Raw genomic sequence first — 17,973 nt, forward strand, 5'->3', positions numbered from 1 at the left:
TTGTGTCAGCTTTCGGAATTGTGCTGGAAATAAAATGCGTGAAGTCAGTTATAACTTGCTATTGCCAGACAGAAATTAGATTGATGGCTGTGGTTGCAGGGATTTGGGGATAGGAAGGGGGAGGAGGAATAGACAGTGCATGCTGATGGGCATGGAATTTTTTTAGGTGACATGATGAAAAAGTTCTGGAATTAGGTAGTGATGAAGGTGGTACAACTCTGTGAATACATTTAAAACCACTGAATAGTACACTTTAAAACAGTGAAATACATGTATGTGAATTGTATGCCAATAAAAATAAATTACTATTGTCTGGATCAAATAGCGGATCGCCCACTTCCAAGGTCAACTATTATACAAACATAGGTTTTCCAGGCAGGAATTCCCTCCCGTGCTTCAGGAATTTTTTTCGTTTTCCCATTCATTCCCAAATCCCGAGATATAAACTGTTTTCTGTTCTCCATGATGAATCGTTTCCACAAAGTGACAGCTAATACTACCAATCAACTGGGTTCAAGAAGCCGATTTTCATGATTTCCCGACCAACTTTTCTTGGGATTTCAGAACAGAAAAGCGAAAAATTCCCGAGAACGGGCGGGAATTCCCTCCTGGAAACCCTATACAAACATGAGGCACTTGCCACCAAACAAGGCATAATTAGAGACTCACAGGTGATATGCAATGGTGCCATAATACCAGTGTGAGACTAGATGAAACCGACTGTGAGCATGGCATGGATTCCGGAAAAGGACTCACCAATAGAAACTGGAGTACATTTCAAGAAGAAGGTGCGACTTGAGCTGAGGATCAGGGAGGAATGGACGAACTTGAGGAGGTGAAGTGGGAGACATTCCAAAGAAGAATCCAGGACGGAGAGCTTGCAGTGTTCTCTTTACTTTGTTGTTGTTGTCTTTTTAATTTCACATTTTATTATAGTGTTTTCAAGGGGGGATGAGAGAACTCTTGTCCAGGGCAAAGGAATTGGGTGAACAAATCATGGCTGGACAGAGGAGAGCAATATTAGACAGTTTCTTGATGATCAGGCCTTGTCTTGATGGGGGAAGATGCAGGACATTAAGTGAGGCCTTGAGCCATGTCAGACAATTACTCACCATTTGTTCTGATGCATTTGAACACCTGTATCCTACATTGTATAACCTGACGTGAAGATAGACTGTTGGAAAGAAAACATTTTGACTGGGCTGGGCTTTGCAATTTTTCACTTACAAGAGTTGTCTAAACCCTGTTTGAGGGAAATGAGGTTTCTTTGTTTTAAACAAATACAATGCTGCAAGGCAGTGGGAGAATTCCTAGGCAGCCATCTTATTTTATGTGGGTGTGAAATGAAAAACCTCTCATTTTTGTAAGTTCAGAAAACCCAGGGTGAGTGGGAACAAAATGAATACACACGCAGACTTTAAACACCACTTTGAAAATCCAGGGCAGGTTTTGTTGGCTAAACCACAGCACGTCTGGGAGGCTTCAGTGAAAAAGTTGGCACAAGTTCTTGATGTTTCCGTAAAACGTCATGGGTAGTCACCAAACTGTCATGCCAAAGAAGGTGGTCGAGCCCAAAGCCCAGAAGCCATGCAGAGGCGATTCATTCCTGGGACTTGGGGTACACCTTCCTGTGCCTCTTCAGGGGAAATGGGACATGAGTGGGTGAGCATGTCAGGGAGAATGGACAAAGTAAGAACAGCCTGGCATCTCCTCAACCTGAGGCCAACTGTGCAACTGCCTTGCTGGTGGGTACTTAGGCCCTGAGCCACCAACACAGATCGGACTTACGTCCATAGTCTGATATCCCATTTTACTGGAATATCTTGTAACTCCCTCTGGGGTGATGGAAGTCTGGGTGTATGGCATTCTTTCATCTTTTGGTATTAACATTATTACTTTGTTAGCAGTGTAGCATGGTGCGGCGGCTATTTAAACCCCCACCCCCAAAAGAACTTGTCAGCCCTGAAAAGAAGTGCTTTGGCATGAAGTGAAAGTTTTTAAACATCCATTTTCCAGATGAACCTCTCTGTTAAATGTATATGTATATATATATATATATATATATATATATATATATATATATATATATATATGAAATGTATACATATATACACAAAAAACTAATCCATGTGGAATGCTTCTAAGTGAATACGATCGTTTACTAGACTTCTTATTCCATTTTATGGCATTTTATAATAAAATATCAGGAAGCTCATAAAGAGGACTTTTTTAAGGTCCATAATCTTTCTAACCATAACAAAAGGGCGGTAAATATATCATACAAAAGTGCGATGGAAAAAATGTGCTAAAGTATTTCCATAAATCAAATGTAGCACTTTGGCAATGACTCTAAAGCATTAAATTTAGTAAATTAGAACCAGATGATTTTAAAATAGAAACTTACATAACTTTACGGTGTGATTTTTTTTTTTTTTCTACCCAAGTTTATCTTCATGAAGCCCCCTTGGCTGGCACCTTTATAGGTATTTAAGAAGTGAGGGCAGCATCTGGGTATCATTCATCTTTGTAACTCCCATGGTGCCTAGCATTCTATTGGGCAATTAGTAAGGATTGGCAGACAGATGAATGAAATCTCAGCAGCAATTAACAAGTACAAGTTAATTGGCAAGGAAATGTAATATAAATATTTATACGGATCTACAGGTAGACAAAACACTGCTACCCCACATTAATAGACAAAACACTGCTACCCCACATTAATAGTAAAAATATGTCTTGCTTTTCCTTTCATTGTTAAATATGTGCATTTAAATCAATGCATTTAAAACAAAAGGGTGTATCTGCTTCGCACTTGAGTCACCGTGCTCCCAACTACCACCACCCTAGAATTTTCCTAGTGTGTAAGTCTCCGTTCTATTTCTGCTGTCACAGGAGCCACAGAAAATGCCCCTTTCTGTCATTTCTCCCTCTCCGCTCATACACAATTTTACAATGTCGCTGGTACCTTAAGGACAACCAGGAAGTTCAGTCCAATATGTCAACTGAAAAGATCCTACATGTGGTGCTACAGGGGATATAAATTAATAAAGCATGGTCTTTGCCCCTTAGGAGAATACTTCCTGGCAGAGGGTTAGTCAGGACACTGTAGTTGCAAGTGAAAGAAGCTCAACTCCAACTAGGTTAGTCAAAAAAGCAAGTTTATTGCTTTATGAATTGGGTTGTCTAAGAGTAGACTTCAGGCATTGCTGGATCCATAGGCACAGACAACAAGATTAGATTTCTCTGCATTCCTCCACTCCAAATAGGTTTGCTTCTTTTTGCATGTAGACTCATTCTTTCTTGCTATAGACATGCTCTACAATGAGGAAAAGATGTTCATTGTCAAGCTTATATGTATAGTTTATGATCCAAAGAAAAAAGTTCCTCTGTCTCCCAAGCTTCATTTAAAAAATCTCAGATTGACTCTCTCTGAGTCACATGCCAATTTCTTGGTTCAATCACTGTTCACAAGGGAATACATTCTTGTCCTATTTGGTATGACAGACGAGGCCTGACTGGTGGTTGGGGATCTCCATTAGTAGATGAATGGAAAGGAGGATATTTGTGCCATAAATATTGAGGGTATAGGATTGACATGGCTGATTAGATATGGGAAATAGGAGGAAAAGACAAACAAAACAATCTTAACTTTTGAATCTAGGTATCTGGGACAATGATAGCATCATCTATAGAAATAGAATAGTTAGAAACAGATACTTTTTCATTGAGAAGTTTATATCTGTGTTATCTAGGGTTCTCCAGTGAAACAGAAAAATAGGCCAATAGGGCGTGTGTGTGTGTGTGTGTGTGTGTGTGTGTGTGTGTTTGTGTGTGTGTATGTGTGTTTGTGAGAGAGAGAGAGAGAGAGAGAGAGAGAGAGAGAGAGAAAGAGAGAGAGAGAGAGAGATTTTAAGGAATTGGCTCACATGACCGTGGAAGCCAAAAAGTCCAAAATCTGCAGGGCAGGCCGGTAGGCTAGAAACCTAGGGAAGACGTGATGTTGAAGCTTGAGTCCAAAGACCACGTGGAACAGAATGCCTTCTTCCTAGGTGGACATCAGTCATTTTTCTCTTAAAGCCTTCAACTGATTAGATGAGGCTCACCCACATGATGGAGGGTATCTGCTCTACTCAAAGTTTACTGATTTAAATGTTCTCAGACAAAAAAATATATTCACAGTAACATCTATACTAGTAGTTGACCAAATATTTGGGTATTGTGGCTTAGCTGAGTTGACCTATAAAATAAACCATCACAATATGTGAATAAGGAGTTTATGAATAGCCTCTAGAATATTTCGGTGCAGTAGAAACTGAGAGTTTGAAAATCAAAACACAGGTCAGGAAATGTGTTGGCCATCCATATAGAAATGAGCATAGGGGCGGCCGGTTGGCTCAGTGGTTGGAGCGCAGTATTCATAACACCCAGGTCGCTGGTTCAATTCCCACATGGGCCAGTGAGAAACAATGGCTTGAGCTTGGAGCTGAGCCACTGGTGAGTGGGCGGCCGGTTAGCTCAGTAGTTAGAGCGCAGTGCTCATAATGCCAAGGTCACTGGTTTGATGCCCACATGGGCCAGTGAGCTGCGCCCTCTACAACTACATTGAAGACAACGACTTGACATGGAGCTGATGGGTCCTGGAAAAACACACTCCTCCCCAATTTGAAAAGGAAAGAAAAGAAGGAAGGAAGGAACAAAGAAAGGAAGGAAATAAGGAAGGAAGGAAGGAAGGAAGGAAGGAAGGAAGGAAGGAAGGAAGAGAAAAAGAAAGAAAGGAGCGTAGAAGTCATTAGAGAGAATAAGATAGATAAAGGAGAAAATACAGAAGGAAAGGGCTGCAGACGGAACGTTGGGGAAAGCCTGCCTGAAAAGAAGACTGAGAAATATTGGTGAGAGAAGTAGAAGAGGAGAAGACCTGGCTGCTGTGGGAGCCGAAGGAGGAGCCCAATTCAAGACAGGTGATGGTGGAGAATGTCAGGAGCCAGGGGGCGTGAAGGATGGAGGAGAACCCCCACTGCTTCTGCACTGGAGGGCGAGGGTCTGAAGTCGTGCTCCCCAAAAAGGGATCTACAGCCCTGCACCAGGCCACACCCTGCTCTAGCCACCATGAGAGCAAAACGGAGAGTGACAGCAATTAGGCAAGGCTCGTTTTCTATAAGTTGAACTCAATAATAATAACACACAAGGGTTGTATTTCTCATTTTGTATTCCATTTTCTAATTAATTTTAAGTACAGGTATCCCGTGCTTTTTGAAAGTTTGTATGCTGCCACTTTGCAGCATGCAACACACCTGCTTTAGCGCCTATTTTCCCTAACCGAAAGGAATCTGAAGAGCTTTTTGCTTTTACACATAAAGAGAAAAAGCGAAAATAGCATTCAGCGTGTGTGTGTTTTGCCGGAGCTGTTGCAGAGGCAGTGTGCACCGTGCTCAGGGAGAGTGGCATCGCCCTGCTCCTTCCCTGGGGAACACACTTGGAGCTTTGAATTGTGTCTGCAGGCATCTGGGCTTTATCTCCATTTATTTTGTGCATCCATTAGAAAGACGTGTCCTAAGGTAATTGCTTCTTCACTTTATGCCATTTCAGTTACCAAAGGTTTCACAGGAATACTCTGCTGTTGGATAGTGGGGAAAACCTGTGTTTTACAATACTGTTGCTTCGTGATACATGAGGGAGGGAAAACACTGGTACTTCACAGTGGAGAACTTGAGAATGGCTGGCTTGCATGGTGGTCCATGGAGTGGATGGCAGTGGCAGAGCCGAGATCTGAGTGGGAGGCCAGGATTCTGTTCACCCTCTGGTTGTGTCAAGTGAAGAGAGAGGGCTTGGTTTCATGTTGAGGGAAGGAGAGGTGGCAAAGGAAAGGTCGGAAAGGACTACAGAGTACATTGGTGGGCCATGCTCACTCAGCCGCAGTTAGAAAGTATAAAATCTAGAGTTCTTTCATAATTCATTTGGCAGAAAAGCCTGACCTGACGTGGCCCAAGGTGATACACCTTCTTCATTTACCTGGCTTGGTACAACTATTGGTATATCCGACTGCCCAAACATGAGTGAGTTCACGTATAAGATGCTGGCCTGGGTCCCACTGGGAGTTTTGTAGTATGTGATTTGGATGCTAAATCTGTTTCTAAAATCTGAAATATTCTGAATTCCACAACTCGTCTGGCCTCCAGGTTTTTGAACAAGGAACTGTGGATCTGTATCTAGGATAAGGCAGACATGAACATACTTGTAGAGAACAGGATGTGAAAGATTAGGGGTGCAAATGAGAGAAGGGAGAGTTGGGGAGCTGAGCCCCAGAGTGGGCCTGGGAGGGGAGAATAAAAGGCAAAGAGCTGTCTGGGTGAGAAGGAAAGTTTTTTTTCCCTCCCTGGTGCCCAGAAATGCACAGGAGATGGCTTTTGGGGATATAAAGCAATTTTGAGATGGCAAAATGGAACACTGGGGAACGTGTGGCCCCTATCTTCTAAGAGCAGGAAGGGCACAAGCCTTGCTTCTTCTCCCAACTCCCCAACCCTTCCAAAGACCAGAAGCCCCCAAGGGCTGGTTAGAACATGAGTCATGAGAACTGCAAGCAATGAGTTTCAAGAAAACCCTTGCAACACCTCCTTGTCTACACCCTCTAGTCTGAAATCATGGGGTGTCAGGACTTAAGCAAATTAAAGGAACTTCTACTTAACATCTATAAACCTCAGTGGTGTGAGCGAGTGCGTCTTAAAGTCTGGTGCATGCTCATTAGCAGGGCTCCCCTTTGGTTTTTCTTATAAAGAAGGGAGCCGCTCTTTATTTCTCAATTTCAGTGGGCAGAAAGGAATGCGCTGTCCACACTCCCCACGGCCAGTGAAGGGTGGACGCTGGTGTCTCCACCAGCACCAGGCTCCGGCCCACGCTGAAGAGGCATTCCTCTAGCAGACAAAATAAGATCGCTGATAGCTGGAGCACTTTGTTTGCTTTCTAAAATGAATCAAACTCTTCAAAAGTGGAGTTTTACAGGGCCGGGTGTGTTGTGTCCCCATACCACATTCCTCTCATCCTGACACCCCCACCCCCACCCCCCACCCCACCCCAGGCTCTGCATTACTCAGATTCCTTTCACTCGCTCCTCAGCGCCAGCTGGCGGCTGCCTGGGCTGGCCAGACTGGCCACATGCCCTGGGACAGGGCCTGCTGGACAGTCACTGGCCTCAGCTGATGAGAGCAGTAAGGGACAAGAGGCAGGCTTTCTTGGAGAATTGGGTCAGATAGGCTTGTTTAGGGCCCCAGGAGGGAAAATCTATCTCCAACCCCAAAGAAATGGTTTACCCAGTGCCTCCAGGAAAGTGGTATTTTGGTGTTTAAAACATCCACCCCTATGTTACCCCATTCTTTCCCACCCCACCTCCACCCTAGAGTTATACAGGATACTGGATGTGAAGGGTGACTTTTAGTGGCCAGTGTATCTGGAGAATGGTAAAGCTCAGTAGTAGGTTGGAAACAGAACATCCAGCCCCATCCAGGAACGTAGCGCACACAGTCCATAAGCGTCTCAGCTTACTCCACATGGATGGTACCAAGTGGAGAGTAGGAAGGGGTAGGGGAGGCTGTAAAGTTCTACAGCAGATTAGGTCATGTTATTATGTCACAGCATTTATACAGTGATAATGTGTATGCAAGGAGGGGTCAGGAAGACGTTTCAAATTCAAGAATATATAAAAGAACAAAAGTTAGCAAGAAGGAAGCATGCTGCCTCTGTCCTTTCTCATTTAATACATATTATGTAGCACTATTGCTGTGTAGGGCAGTGTCTTCAGAAAGAGTACAAGGCCATTCTCCATCTCGTCATGGAATTCCTGTTTATTTGGTCTTGGCAGATCACCTTGACCTTTGCAAAAATCCACAGTCTAAAGTTTCTACCAGCAGAAGAGATTTCTATGGCGTTTCATATAACAAATTGTTTATTTGGACAAACTAAAGCACGCAATAACAGAACACCTCATGGCTAGAGAAAATAGGAGAGAACCTTTGCCAGGCAGTCTGCATAAGTTTACTATTAAACTCCTTTTGTTCCACTAAACTTCATTCCTTGGCCCAGCTGGATACATATAAATAGTAGAAATTTAAACCTTTGCACATTTCTGAAGATAAATAAACCCAAGCCTTTATTATGTGTTTCTAATTTTTCATATAATTTCACCCATAAATGAACTCCCCCAAATCCTTCATATAAAGAAAATGCTAAAGTGGAGCCTCAAAATTGCTTGTCATATTTCACCAGAGTTGAGTGAATTTAGTTAACATATAATTTATTCTGTTATGTTGTTTAGTTCTTTGGGGGAAAAATGTAGTAATTAAGTATTCCAAAGTTACAATAACACTATTATATATACATAACATAAAAAACTTCACATTTACACAGTTTTTCAAAAATCACATCAAGGTATTGCCCACAATCACTCCATTTACAGGAAGCTGTTAGGATCTTAGTAGCATGTTCGTGACACGGTATAACGTGCATTCTTTCATGGTTAATCAAGGACTGAGAGGACACTCAATTTTAGTACTTCACGCTTGGGGAGATTAAAAGCCACCTCAAAGAGTGTGAGATGGAAGCAGAAGGCAATGGGAAAAGGAATTGGGGAAGGAGCGTGGTGGGTTTTTAAAAGGACAGTAACAGTGACACACTTATAAAGTTGGCTGAGTGAAAAGGGACTGTGCGACCTTGTAAATTCTTCACAGTGTGAAAATCCACCATGTCATGCAGGAAACAAAAATCTAGAGGAATCATTTCTAATCTCTGCTGTTTAGAGCCATACCCCACCCCACCCCAGGTGGCTCATCATTGAGTGAAAAAAAGAAATCCGTCAGGAAGGAACCAAATTAGATGTAATTCAAGAATCATGACTCGACAAGCCTTTTTAGTAGACACCACCCTCCATCTGGAGCAACAAATATTTTTAAAACAAGGTCTTTAACCACTCTTTCAGAAAACAGAGTTTATTCATAAGACACTGTTACACTATTGTTAAAAGTGGGGACGGGAGCGTTGGGATTGGGCGGCCTTCATGAGGTCTGTTGTCCCAAAACATTAGTGGAGGGAAAATGAATGAAAGCTTCATTCCACAGCACGTGAAGAAGCAAGCATTAGAGGTTGCTCTTGGAGTTCGTCTCTAATAATAGATTTTCATTCGTTCCAAGATCTTGACCAGCTCAACAGATAAAAGAGGGCTGGTTATTGCCTAGAGTGAGAGGTGTTCTTTCCCCTGCCTGCTGAAAGTGGCATGTTTTCCACGTTGACATCAGTGAAGTTTGGGTGCATGGACAAGACATAGGGCTTTGAGAAGACAGAAGATGAGATTCAGTTACCCACATAGGTGCAGAGGGGGATTCAACTGAAGAAAAGACAGGACCCCCTTCTGCAAGTTACTTAAGATCTCATCGTGGAGAAGAAGCTCTCACAGATGAAACAGTGCAAGGTAATAACTAGGCACTAAATGATACGCTACACACATAAAACTGTATACAGACTCAGGATCTTTTCTAACGTGTAGATTCCAAGGCCTCACACCAGGCCTACTGAATCCAACTTAAAGAGGAAAAGTCCCAGCATTCACAGTTGTTATTTTAAGGGAGGTCAGATTTGGGAAACATTATGACCATAGGTGATGAGAGACACAGAGGGTGGGAGGAATATCAACAGAGAGATTTTCTAGGAAAGGTTTAAGAAGGAGATGGAGTTTAAACTGGGGGAAAGGTGGGATATAAGTAAGAATGAGGAAAGGAGGGCAGGCAAGAGGGACTATATATAGACTTGAAAGTACAAGTGAGCAAGAGGTGTGTGTGTGTGTGTGTGTGTGTGTGTGTGTGTGTGTGTATTTGTATGCTCTAATCGCAACTTGGGAACAATATCTGTTCCTCAGTTAGGCTTAGTCCCACTAGGGTGGAGACGTTACCTTATTGAACTGACAAATGGCCACTCAGACAACGAAGGTACCCACAGGGCAGTATAATACAGCACAGACTCAGGAGCCAGAAAGCTTGCATTCACATAGCAGACCTGCCATTCACCTGCTGTAACTTTGTGCCAATTGTAGAACCTCTCCGAGTCTCCCTTTTTCTTACATGTAAAACTAGAATATTACAACGTACCTCATAGGATTGTTATAGTAAATGGATATTGAATGAAATAATGGTTGTGAATATCTAGCACAGGACCTGGCAGCAGTGGGTTTCAATGAAGGCTGAATGAGCCAGGGGCCAATTGGGTTGAAGAAGAAAACTCTCAATGGCTCATCCTTTTTGGGGAGCTTTCTGGACACTTGTAGAATTGAAAAGTTGCTGCCACAGATTATTTTTTGAAATAACTTTGGTACGTGTCGACTTTTTAAAAAAACTGGTATCAAATTAGAAATGGTAAGACATGGCGCTAGAATGGGTATTTCTAGATTGTTTCTCTGTGGATGTGGAAGGATCTATACTTTAGTCTGAATTCAGGGATGGATAGGTCTTACACTATTCTAGAGTGTGCGTTGGCAAACTTTTTCTGTGAAGGGCCAGATAATACATTTTTTCAGCTTTGCAGTCTTTATTGCCTGTGATGCAACCCACACAAATCTACCATTGCAGCTCAAAAGACAATGTGTAAACAAATGGGTACATGTGTTCCAATAAAACTTTATTTACAGACACTGAAATTTGAATTTCACATAATTTTCACATCTCATGAAATATTATTCATCTTTTGATTTTTGCCCCCAACCATTTAAAAATGTAAAAGCTATTCTTAGCCCATAAGGCATATTTTTAAAAGGTGCCCACAAGCCATAGTTTTCAGACTGACCCCTTCCAAGAACCACAGCTGGCAACAGGGCTCAAGTTGGTTCTGAAAAGGTGCATCTTAGCTCCACTTCTAGTAAATGTAACCTGCACTCCTGCCCTCACACACAAGATTTCCCCATTCCCTTCATGGGCACCAGGCAGAACCTCCAGATATCGTTCTTTGAAGTCGCATTTATCATCTTATTCATTTAAGCACCTATAAGCATTTAAGCATTTAAGCTTCAACAAGCATTTAAGCACCTATAAGGTATAAGCCTGCAGGGGACACAATGGTGACAAGATAGCACCGCATCCTCCTGGAGCTCACCTTGAAGCTGGGGAAACAGACATCCACAAATCATGACGATACCATGTAGAAGAGCCTGATAATAAGGCCGTATTCCAGGCACAATGCCGGCATAGGAAAGTGAAGGAGGAATTAGTTCTGAAAGGGCGAGGTGGGCAGGGTGGGCGTTGTTGACAAGAAAGCACAAAAGTCAGTATTGGGGCTTGGTTGATAGCAGGGGAGTGAAGGGAGGACATCCTCTGCAGAGGGACCCATCTGTGCAAAGTCAGGACGGCATAAGCATGCCTTGGATTTGGTGAGTCACCCCACACCCCGTGTAGCTAGAATGTGGGGTGAGAGGATGGTGGGCGATGAGGCCAGAAAGGGAGGGTGGGCTCAGATTACAGTCCATGCCAAAGTGTGCAGATTTTGTTTTAAAGGTATTGAAGTGTCCCTAGAGGTTTTTAAACATAGTAGTAATGTAATCAGCTCTGTACTCTAGAAATTAAACAGCTAGTGTGATGTGGGAGCAGGGAGAGATGTCAGGCAGGGAAACTACAAAGAAAGACAAGATACAAAAAACTGACCTAAAGCACTGATTGTGTTCCTGACCCAAACGGGGGTGGGTGGGGAGCCCTGTGCAGGGTGCCCACCCTCAGAGCAGCAGCTCTGTCCTCTGTAGGACGGCCTCAACTAGATGACTCCCGAGGTCGCTTTCTGTCCTCACTTGCTCTGACTTTGCCCTTCATTCTTAGACAGCAGCCACATGGGTTCTTCTCCAGTTGCGGACGGAACAATGAATGTCTTCCTTTGAACATCCTCTTGATTTTTTGCTGTCATCATGCTAGTACCCAGTGGCAGCTGGAAAGCCATTCGGATGGCATTTGATGCCATTTCCCTTGCTCCTGCCTGCATGAGAGAGCATCTGGAAAGACAGAGCCCTTGGCAGACAAGCAGGCAGGTGGCAAGGCCATCAGTAGGAAAGAACGCTGCTGGGCAGAGGATAGGGTGGGAGCCCATATTAGCCCATGGCAGTACCAAGGTGATTCCATAAATCAATCAGCAGCATTTATATAGCCCAGTTAAAACAGTATTTTTACACTCCTATTCGCAGGTATAGATAGGGAGACAGCTGTTTATGCATTGTGAGAATTTGTATTTCTCCAAAGGTTGTTGAAGGAAAAATTCTAGATGACACCAATAAAATAATAACTACCTGAATTCAATAAACTGCATTAAGACCCAGAGCTCAATAGCCTGATGCCCTTGAGTGATTAAACAAAAGGTGAAAACATAGAGAAATAGATCACATCATTCCATGTTCAAAACGCACTAGTGACTTCCTGTCTCACTCAAGAGAAAATCCAAACTGCTACCACCTACCTCTCTGTACTAGCCCTCTGCATCCCTCCCCTAGGTGCCCGCTGTGGGGCACCTGGACTTCTTGCTGTTCTTAAACTCACCAAGCTCATTCCTCCTCAAGCCCTATCCATCAGTCACTTCCTCTGTCTAGAATATTCTCTCCCCCACTCTTTGAGTGGATCCCTCACGTTATTCGGATTTCTGCTTCAATATTATCTCCTTAGAGGGGCTTACCTGACCAGTTGCTCTCAAGTAAGACAATCCGGGTCTCTTCCTCCAGTAATTTTCCCCGCTTAACTTTTCTTCATGGCATTCATTACTCCAGGATTGTACTATACACTCATTGAATTATCGTCCTCCACTCCCACTAGACTGAAAGCTCCATGAGGGTAAGAACTTGTCTGGGCTGCTGTTGTCTCCCTACCTAGAAGAGTACCTGGCACATGGTAGGTGCTCAATTGATATTTGTTAAATTAGAAAGGATGAAATATAGATGAGGGGATTTCTTCCCCTTTACCTGAATTCCTACCACAATTATCAATAACAATCTAATGGTGATGATAGTTCTAATTAATTAAATAATTAAATATTAATAGTATTTATATATTTAGTAATAGTGTTATATAATAAATAATAAAATAATATGTCATAAATTTAATATTAAAATAATAATTAATGATAAGCAACTATTTATTAAGGTATTTCTATGTGCCAAGTATTATTAACGTCTATTCACATTATCTCATTTACTCCTCATTCTAACCCTAGCAGGTAGATGTTAGTTTTGGTGGGGTTTTTTTGTTTTGTTTTTTTCTATTTTACACTTCAGGACACCAAAATTAGGAAGTTAAGATATTTGTTGAGATTCTAACACAGGTTTACCTGACTCCAAAACCCTTGTGCTTTTCTTTATATAATTTTATATAACTAACAATGACCCAAACCACCTTGAAATGAACTTTAGGTAGATTTTAAGTGCCTTACAGAACAGAAACAGGAAAGCGGAAGGGCCACTTGGTGTGAATTAAGCTTTCTAAGTAGAGAATGAAATGACAGAAAGCCCTAACACATGCTTTGGGAAACTGAAAGCATTAAAATGGGGTGAGATAGTGTTCACTATTCAATAGTACTCATCAAACAAAACAGAAGGAGGATTCAGCTTTACTGCTTAGGAAGCCAAAGGAATGTTATCTCGATCTCCTAGAGGCCACAACACTCATCTTACAGATGGAAAGGCCTTTGACTAATCCAGGCAGACACCAAAACCAATTTCCTGCAAACTAACGACTGTTAGGAAGAGCCTTGCAGTGCAATATGCTATATGCTTAATTTGTGTTCAAAAAGACCTTGCAGAATCACTTAGGCTCATTTTTACTCTAAGGCTAAATGAGGAAAAGCAAGGCCTAGTGGATGCCAGAACCGGTGTGTCAACCTCATTATGACCGCCTGAGGGTCATGTCCAGGGAATGGGTGCCATAGTAAACTGTGAGCTGAACTGTGAGCTCTGGATCTGGAAACCACTTTTGTAGGGGAGCTGTTCTCTTGTTCTTTTTGCTAAAATCATAAAAGTAGTTTTAATCCACTGAGAATGGGGACGGGGTCAAATCAACCTGATTCTGGTCCAACTTGGTCAGGAAAAAAATAAGGGCTGAGTTTTCCATCCAAGTCGTTCAGTCTAGCTGGAGTCCGTCCTACTCAGGGACAGCTATTGTCTGTACTCACCAAGTCTGAATCCTGAGGCCCAGTGAAAAAGGAATTTTCCCCTCACCTATCTATGCTTCAGAAAAGTTTCTGGAGCTGACCATTTCTGTCCTCTCCTGGGTGATCTCTTTCTCTACAGAAATCATGAAGCTGAACCGAATGTTCTGTGCTTCACTGAAGAGAGACTGGACTTTTTAACCAGGCTTATCAAACATTAGGCATTTTTTGTTGTTGTTGTTCCCTGGATAATAAGTGTTGATGGGTTAATGGGCCATCTTCAGGAGAGAGCTCAGAAGGAAAAACTTCAGTGTTCAAAGCTGGAGCTAGAAACACCAGCCATCAAAGAACACAGGACTTCATGGACAGTGATGATGTATAGGGCGTCCACTGTCCAGCCCCATCTGAGGGGTCACATCTAACTAACCATTATCCTCCGCAAAGCCAGAGAAGGTCGCTTAATGTGGCTGACACTCAATTCTGGGAGGCCCATGTGAAAAGAAGGCTAGGGAAACCCTGGTGCCTGGGCTAGGCAGTTCCTTTTCACTGAGGGAGAATTGTATTCTGGCTCCTTGCAGACTGACGTTGCAAGTACTTTGAACACTGAAAAGAACAAAAAAAGCAAACAGCCACAAAAAAGGGGAGGGAGGGAGGAGAGAAGGAGAGAGAGAGAGATATCAGCAGGGGTAGTTAGTAAAAAGGGGCCCGGAGACAGAAAACCTTTTGTTCCCCAGAGTTCGTTTCATGTAGAGATTGTGAGGTGAATGGCTTTGAAATAAAATGGATTTATGAAGGAGTTGCTAGGTCACAGGAAACAGGACTGTCAGACTGCTTTGTGAATTCGATTTCTTTAAAACTTAAGTTAATCTTAAAAAGAATTTATCTCCTTTTCCCGGGTTTTTTTTTGGAGGGGGGTGGAGTAAGGTTGGGAACGGTTCTCCACTTTGTTTTATTTTCCACTTTTTCTGATAATGTAAAAAGAAATGATCACATTACAAGTTCTTTGTCAGTTTTCAGAAGTTAAGAAGTGGGCGGGACATCGTAGTACCTTGGCCCACTAGCCAATGGCGGGGAAGTATGCAAATATAGTCCGTCATGGGCCCGCCTCAATCAAAACAGTGAGCTCAGAGGCTTTGCTGCACAACTGTGTGGGAGCTCAACGCTGAAACTGACAAACCCGCCCAGCTCCGGACCGACCGTTCTCACTTTCATTTAGCACTACACTCGATGGAGGGGCAGATACGCCAGTGCTCAATGCAGTCTAACTAGTGTAGGAAAACGGCTCAATTCATCGCTGCCAAGATGAAGTATAAGGTAAGAGAGTGCCTTTTATATAAGATGAGAGAGAGAGAGAGAGAGAGAGAGAGAGAGAGAGAGAGAGAGAGAGAGAGAGAGAGTTTCACACTGTGACAACTCCTCTGCCGGGATCCCTTGTGTGCCCCAAAGAGTTCTGAAATGGATCTCAGTCAGGTTGGCATACAAGCAAGCAAGCAGTGTACCCAGTCTCTAAGACCCACTCTGGGAGTTCACAGCACACCCAGGTCCATCTCCTCTGAAAGTTTTGGGGAATTAGTCTTAGATCCGGTGTGTAGCGACCACTGCAGATCAGAGAGTGTCTAACTTAAAGTGGAGCACGCATTTATTCAAGTCTCGGAGGTTCCCGAGGCCTGGCCTCCACCGTCCATCGGAACTGAGGAGCTGTAATGAGAGAGGACTCAGAACTGCTGAGTTTCTCAGACTGGCTCTTAAAACAGTTTTCAGCCTTTGCTTTAAGCATTTGGTCTGGGAAGAAGTTTGTATTATACTTTTGGTGGGAGAAATTAAAAGTCCCAGGTACTATTATACACAGCTGATGATGGAGAATTTTGATATCCTTAAGTGATGTTGGTTGTAAGAAGAAATGAGTGTTTGCCATTTGGTAAAAACGCTTTTATTGGTGTTTGAATGGACTGAGGGTCTGAAGCTTACTGAGTGCCGGAACACTCTGACAGCATTATTTTCCCATGCGTTTTGCACCGTTGTTTGTGTGTGTATTCTTGGCAAAAGCATTATAACTTGCTCAGCATATCCCATGTTAAGTCGACCCCATTGAGAAAGCAAGCAGCTTCCAGGGACACTGTACAGAAGCAGATTGTAATGAATTGGGTGTGAATTCATCCCCTCTTGGAGGATGAACACTGCTATTCTAGAATAGACAGGAGTCCTAGTGCTTTTAAACAAAAGTGCTATTATTAAAATGCATTTTGGCAAGGTGGCTATGCTTTTGGATTAACAATTAGTATTACCTGTCTGACCTTCGGGATTGTGCTAGCTGGGAGCTACTTTGCTTTCTCTCTGAATTATCTAGCTTCTGACCCATCCTTTTTTAATGTGATGTTGTAAATACTTGATTATGGCTAATAGCCACTGGCTAACCTCAGGGATAAATCTTTTTGTTCAAAAGTGATAAATCTTACTCAAAGCTCTAAATCTATGTTGAAAGTCTTTATTTATAAAGTATGAGTTATAGTTCTTGGAAAGGGTACAACTATCTGAAGACACAGGTATCAGCTATCACTCTACTATCAGCTTTCCATTATCTGTCTCAGTAGGAAAGATCAGAGGATTGGGTAATCTTCAAGATTCTTAATATTTGGCTTAAAGATGCAACCAGAAACAAATCCCTCTATCTGGCAGGAAAGTTCTCTGTCTTGAAGTAGTTCACCCTGTATTTCCACAGTTTCCTAATTTAGAGCAGTGATGGGACTAGTTAATACTTAGCCTGCCGTGAGTCTTTTGCCCTCTGCTCCCTAATGCTGACTTGCAGAAAAAAGAAAGAAAATATGTTCATGCATTTATTATTGGAAAGTACAAATGGCTGAAACTAACATTGAATGTTGTAATCTAGAAAGTAACAAAAGTGACAGTATAAAGTCACTTTTATTCAGTGACCTCAGTATGTTTCGTTTTACTCTTATGGAAAGAAAACATCATGGCAACAGATGATGTAAATTGTGACTGGCATTCATGGAGAAAACTTGCCTCTCTGCTGGGTCTTACCAGTGAGGTAAAACCCTGCCAAGTGAGGTAAATACATGGTTTTATTAGCCTGTGGACACCTTTGCTAGCAAAAATACTGACTTCTTTGACTGACCAAGTGACAGATTGACACCTTGTGGTGACTACAAAACAAACTGATAGCTGAAGCAATCTACTTTCTCTTTCTTACAAAGCATATTTTCTCTCTTGTTAGTAATGGACAACTTTATTTAAGGAGAGCATTTCTGTAAATTTAAGTAGAGATGACACAAAGGTAGAGGAGTGATAAATAGCATTTCTTGACTCCCTGTGACAATACAGGATTGTCATGTTTAATTCTCCCAATAACTCTATGAGGTGGGTATGATTATATTCATGATCAAATGTGGAAATTATGGCACAAAGAAGCTAAGTAGTTTATCCAAAGCCACGTAGCTAAAAAGTGGTGGAGCTGGGATTTGAACCAAGGCTGTCTGGTTGCAGAATTTGTGACTTTCAACCACTAGTAAAGAAAAAGAAAGAAGCATCCGTGACCTCCCTAAAATGTCCTGTGTGTCTTATTTTCTTCACCCAGGAAATTTAAGTCTCTATATCATCCCAAGCATTCCTGCAGGATAGAGTCTTTTTTGGATTTGGTTTTTTGTTGTTGTTTTTTTCAGTCAGTAACTACAAAGCAAAGTGAAATATGTGTTTTGCAGTTATTTGTTTAATTTGAGCCACTTAGGTAGTAAAAGCAGATAATTATTAGATTGTAAAATCCTGGAGTCAGGAATTACTTTTTAAACACTGTGTTGTGCTATACACTATCAATTA

At 42.3% G+C, this 17,973-nt stretch overlaps 1 protein-coding gene across 3 annotated transcripts in view; it reads left to right on the forward strand.

Moving 5' to 3' along the window:
• NEDD9 (neural precursor cell expressed, developmentally down-regulated 9) overlaps nucleotides 1-17,973 on the forward strand; it is a 176,894-nt gene that overhangs the window by 116,461 nt on the left and 42,460 nt on the right. Inside the window, exon 1 of one of the 3 annotated variants that reach the window (XM_019743001.3) lies at nucleotides 15,272-15,456. The exons of the other annotated variants lie outside the window; for them this stretch is intronic. Within the exon in view, the coding sequence (XP_019598560.3) occupies nucleotides 15,445-15,456 (12 nt within the window). The 5' untranslated portion in view covers nucleotides 15,272-15,444. Of the gene's footprint in view, nucleotides 1-15,271; nucleotides 15,457-17,973 lie in introns of those variants that run through there. 3 annotated transcript variants of the gene reach the window in all.

The sequence above is a fragment of the Rhinolophus sinicus genome, chromosome 14 (assembly GCF_057876585.1).
Source record: "Rhinolophus sinicus isolate RSI-liver-muscle chromosome 14, RSI-T2T, whole genome shotgun sequence".
NCBI lineage: Eukaryota > Metazoa > Chordata > Mammalia > Chiroptera > Rhinolophidae > Rhinolophus > Rhinolophus sinicus.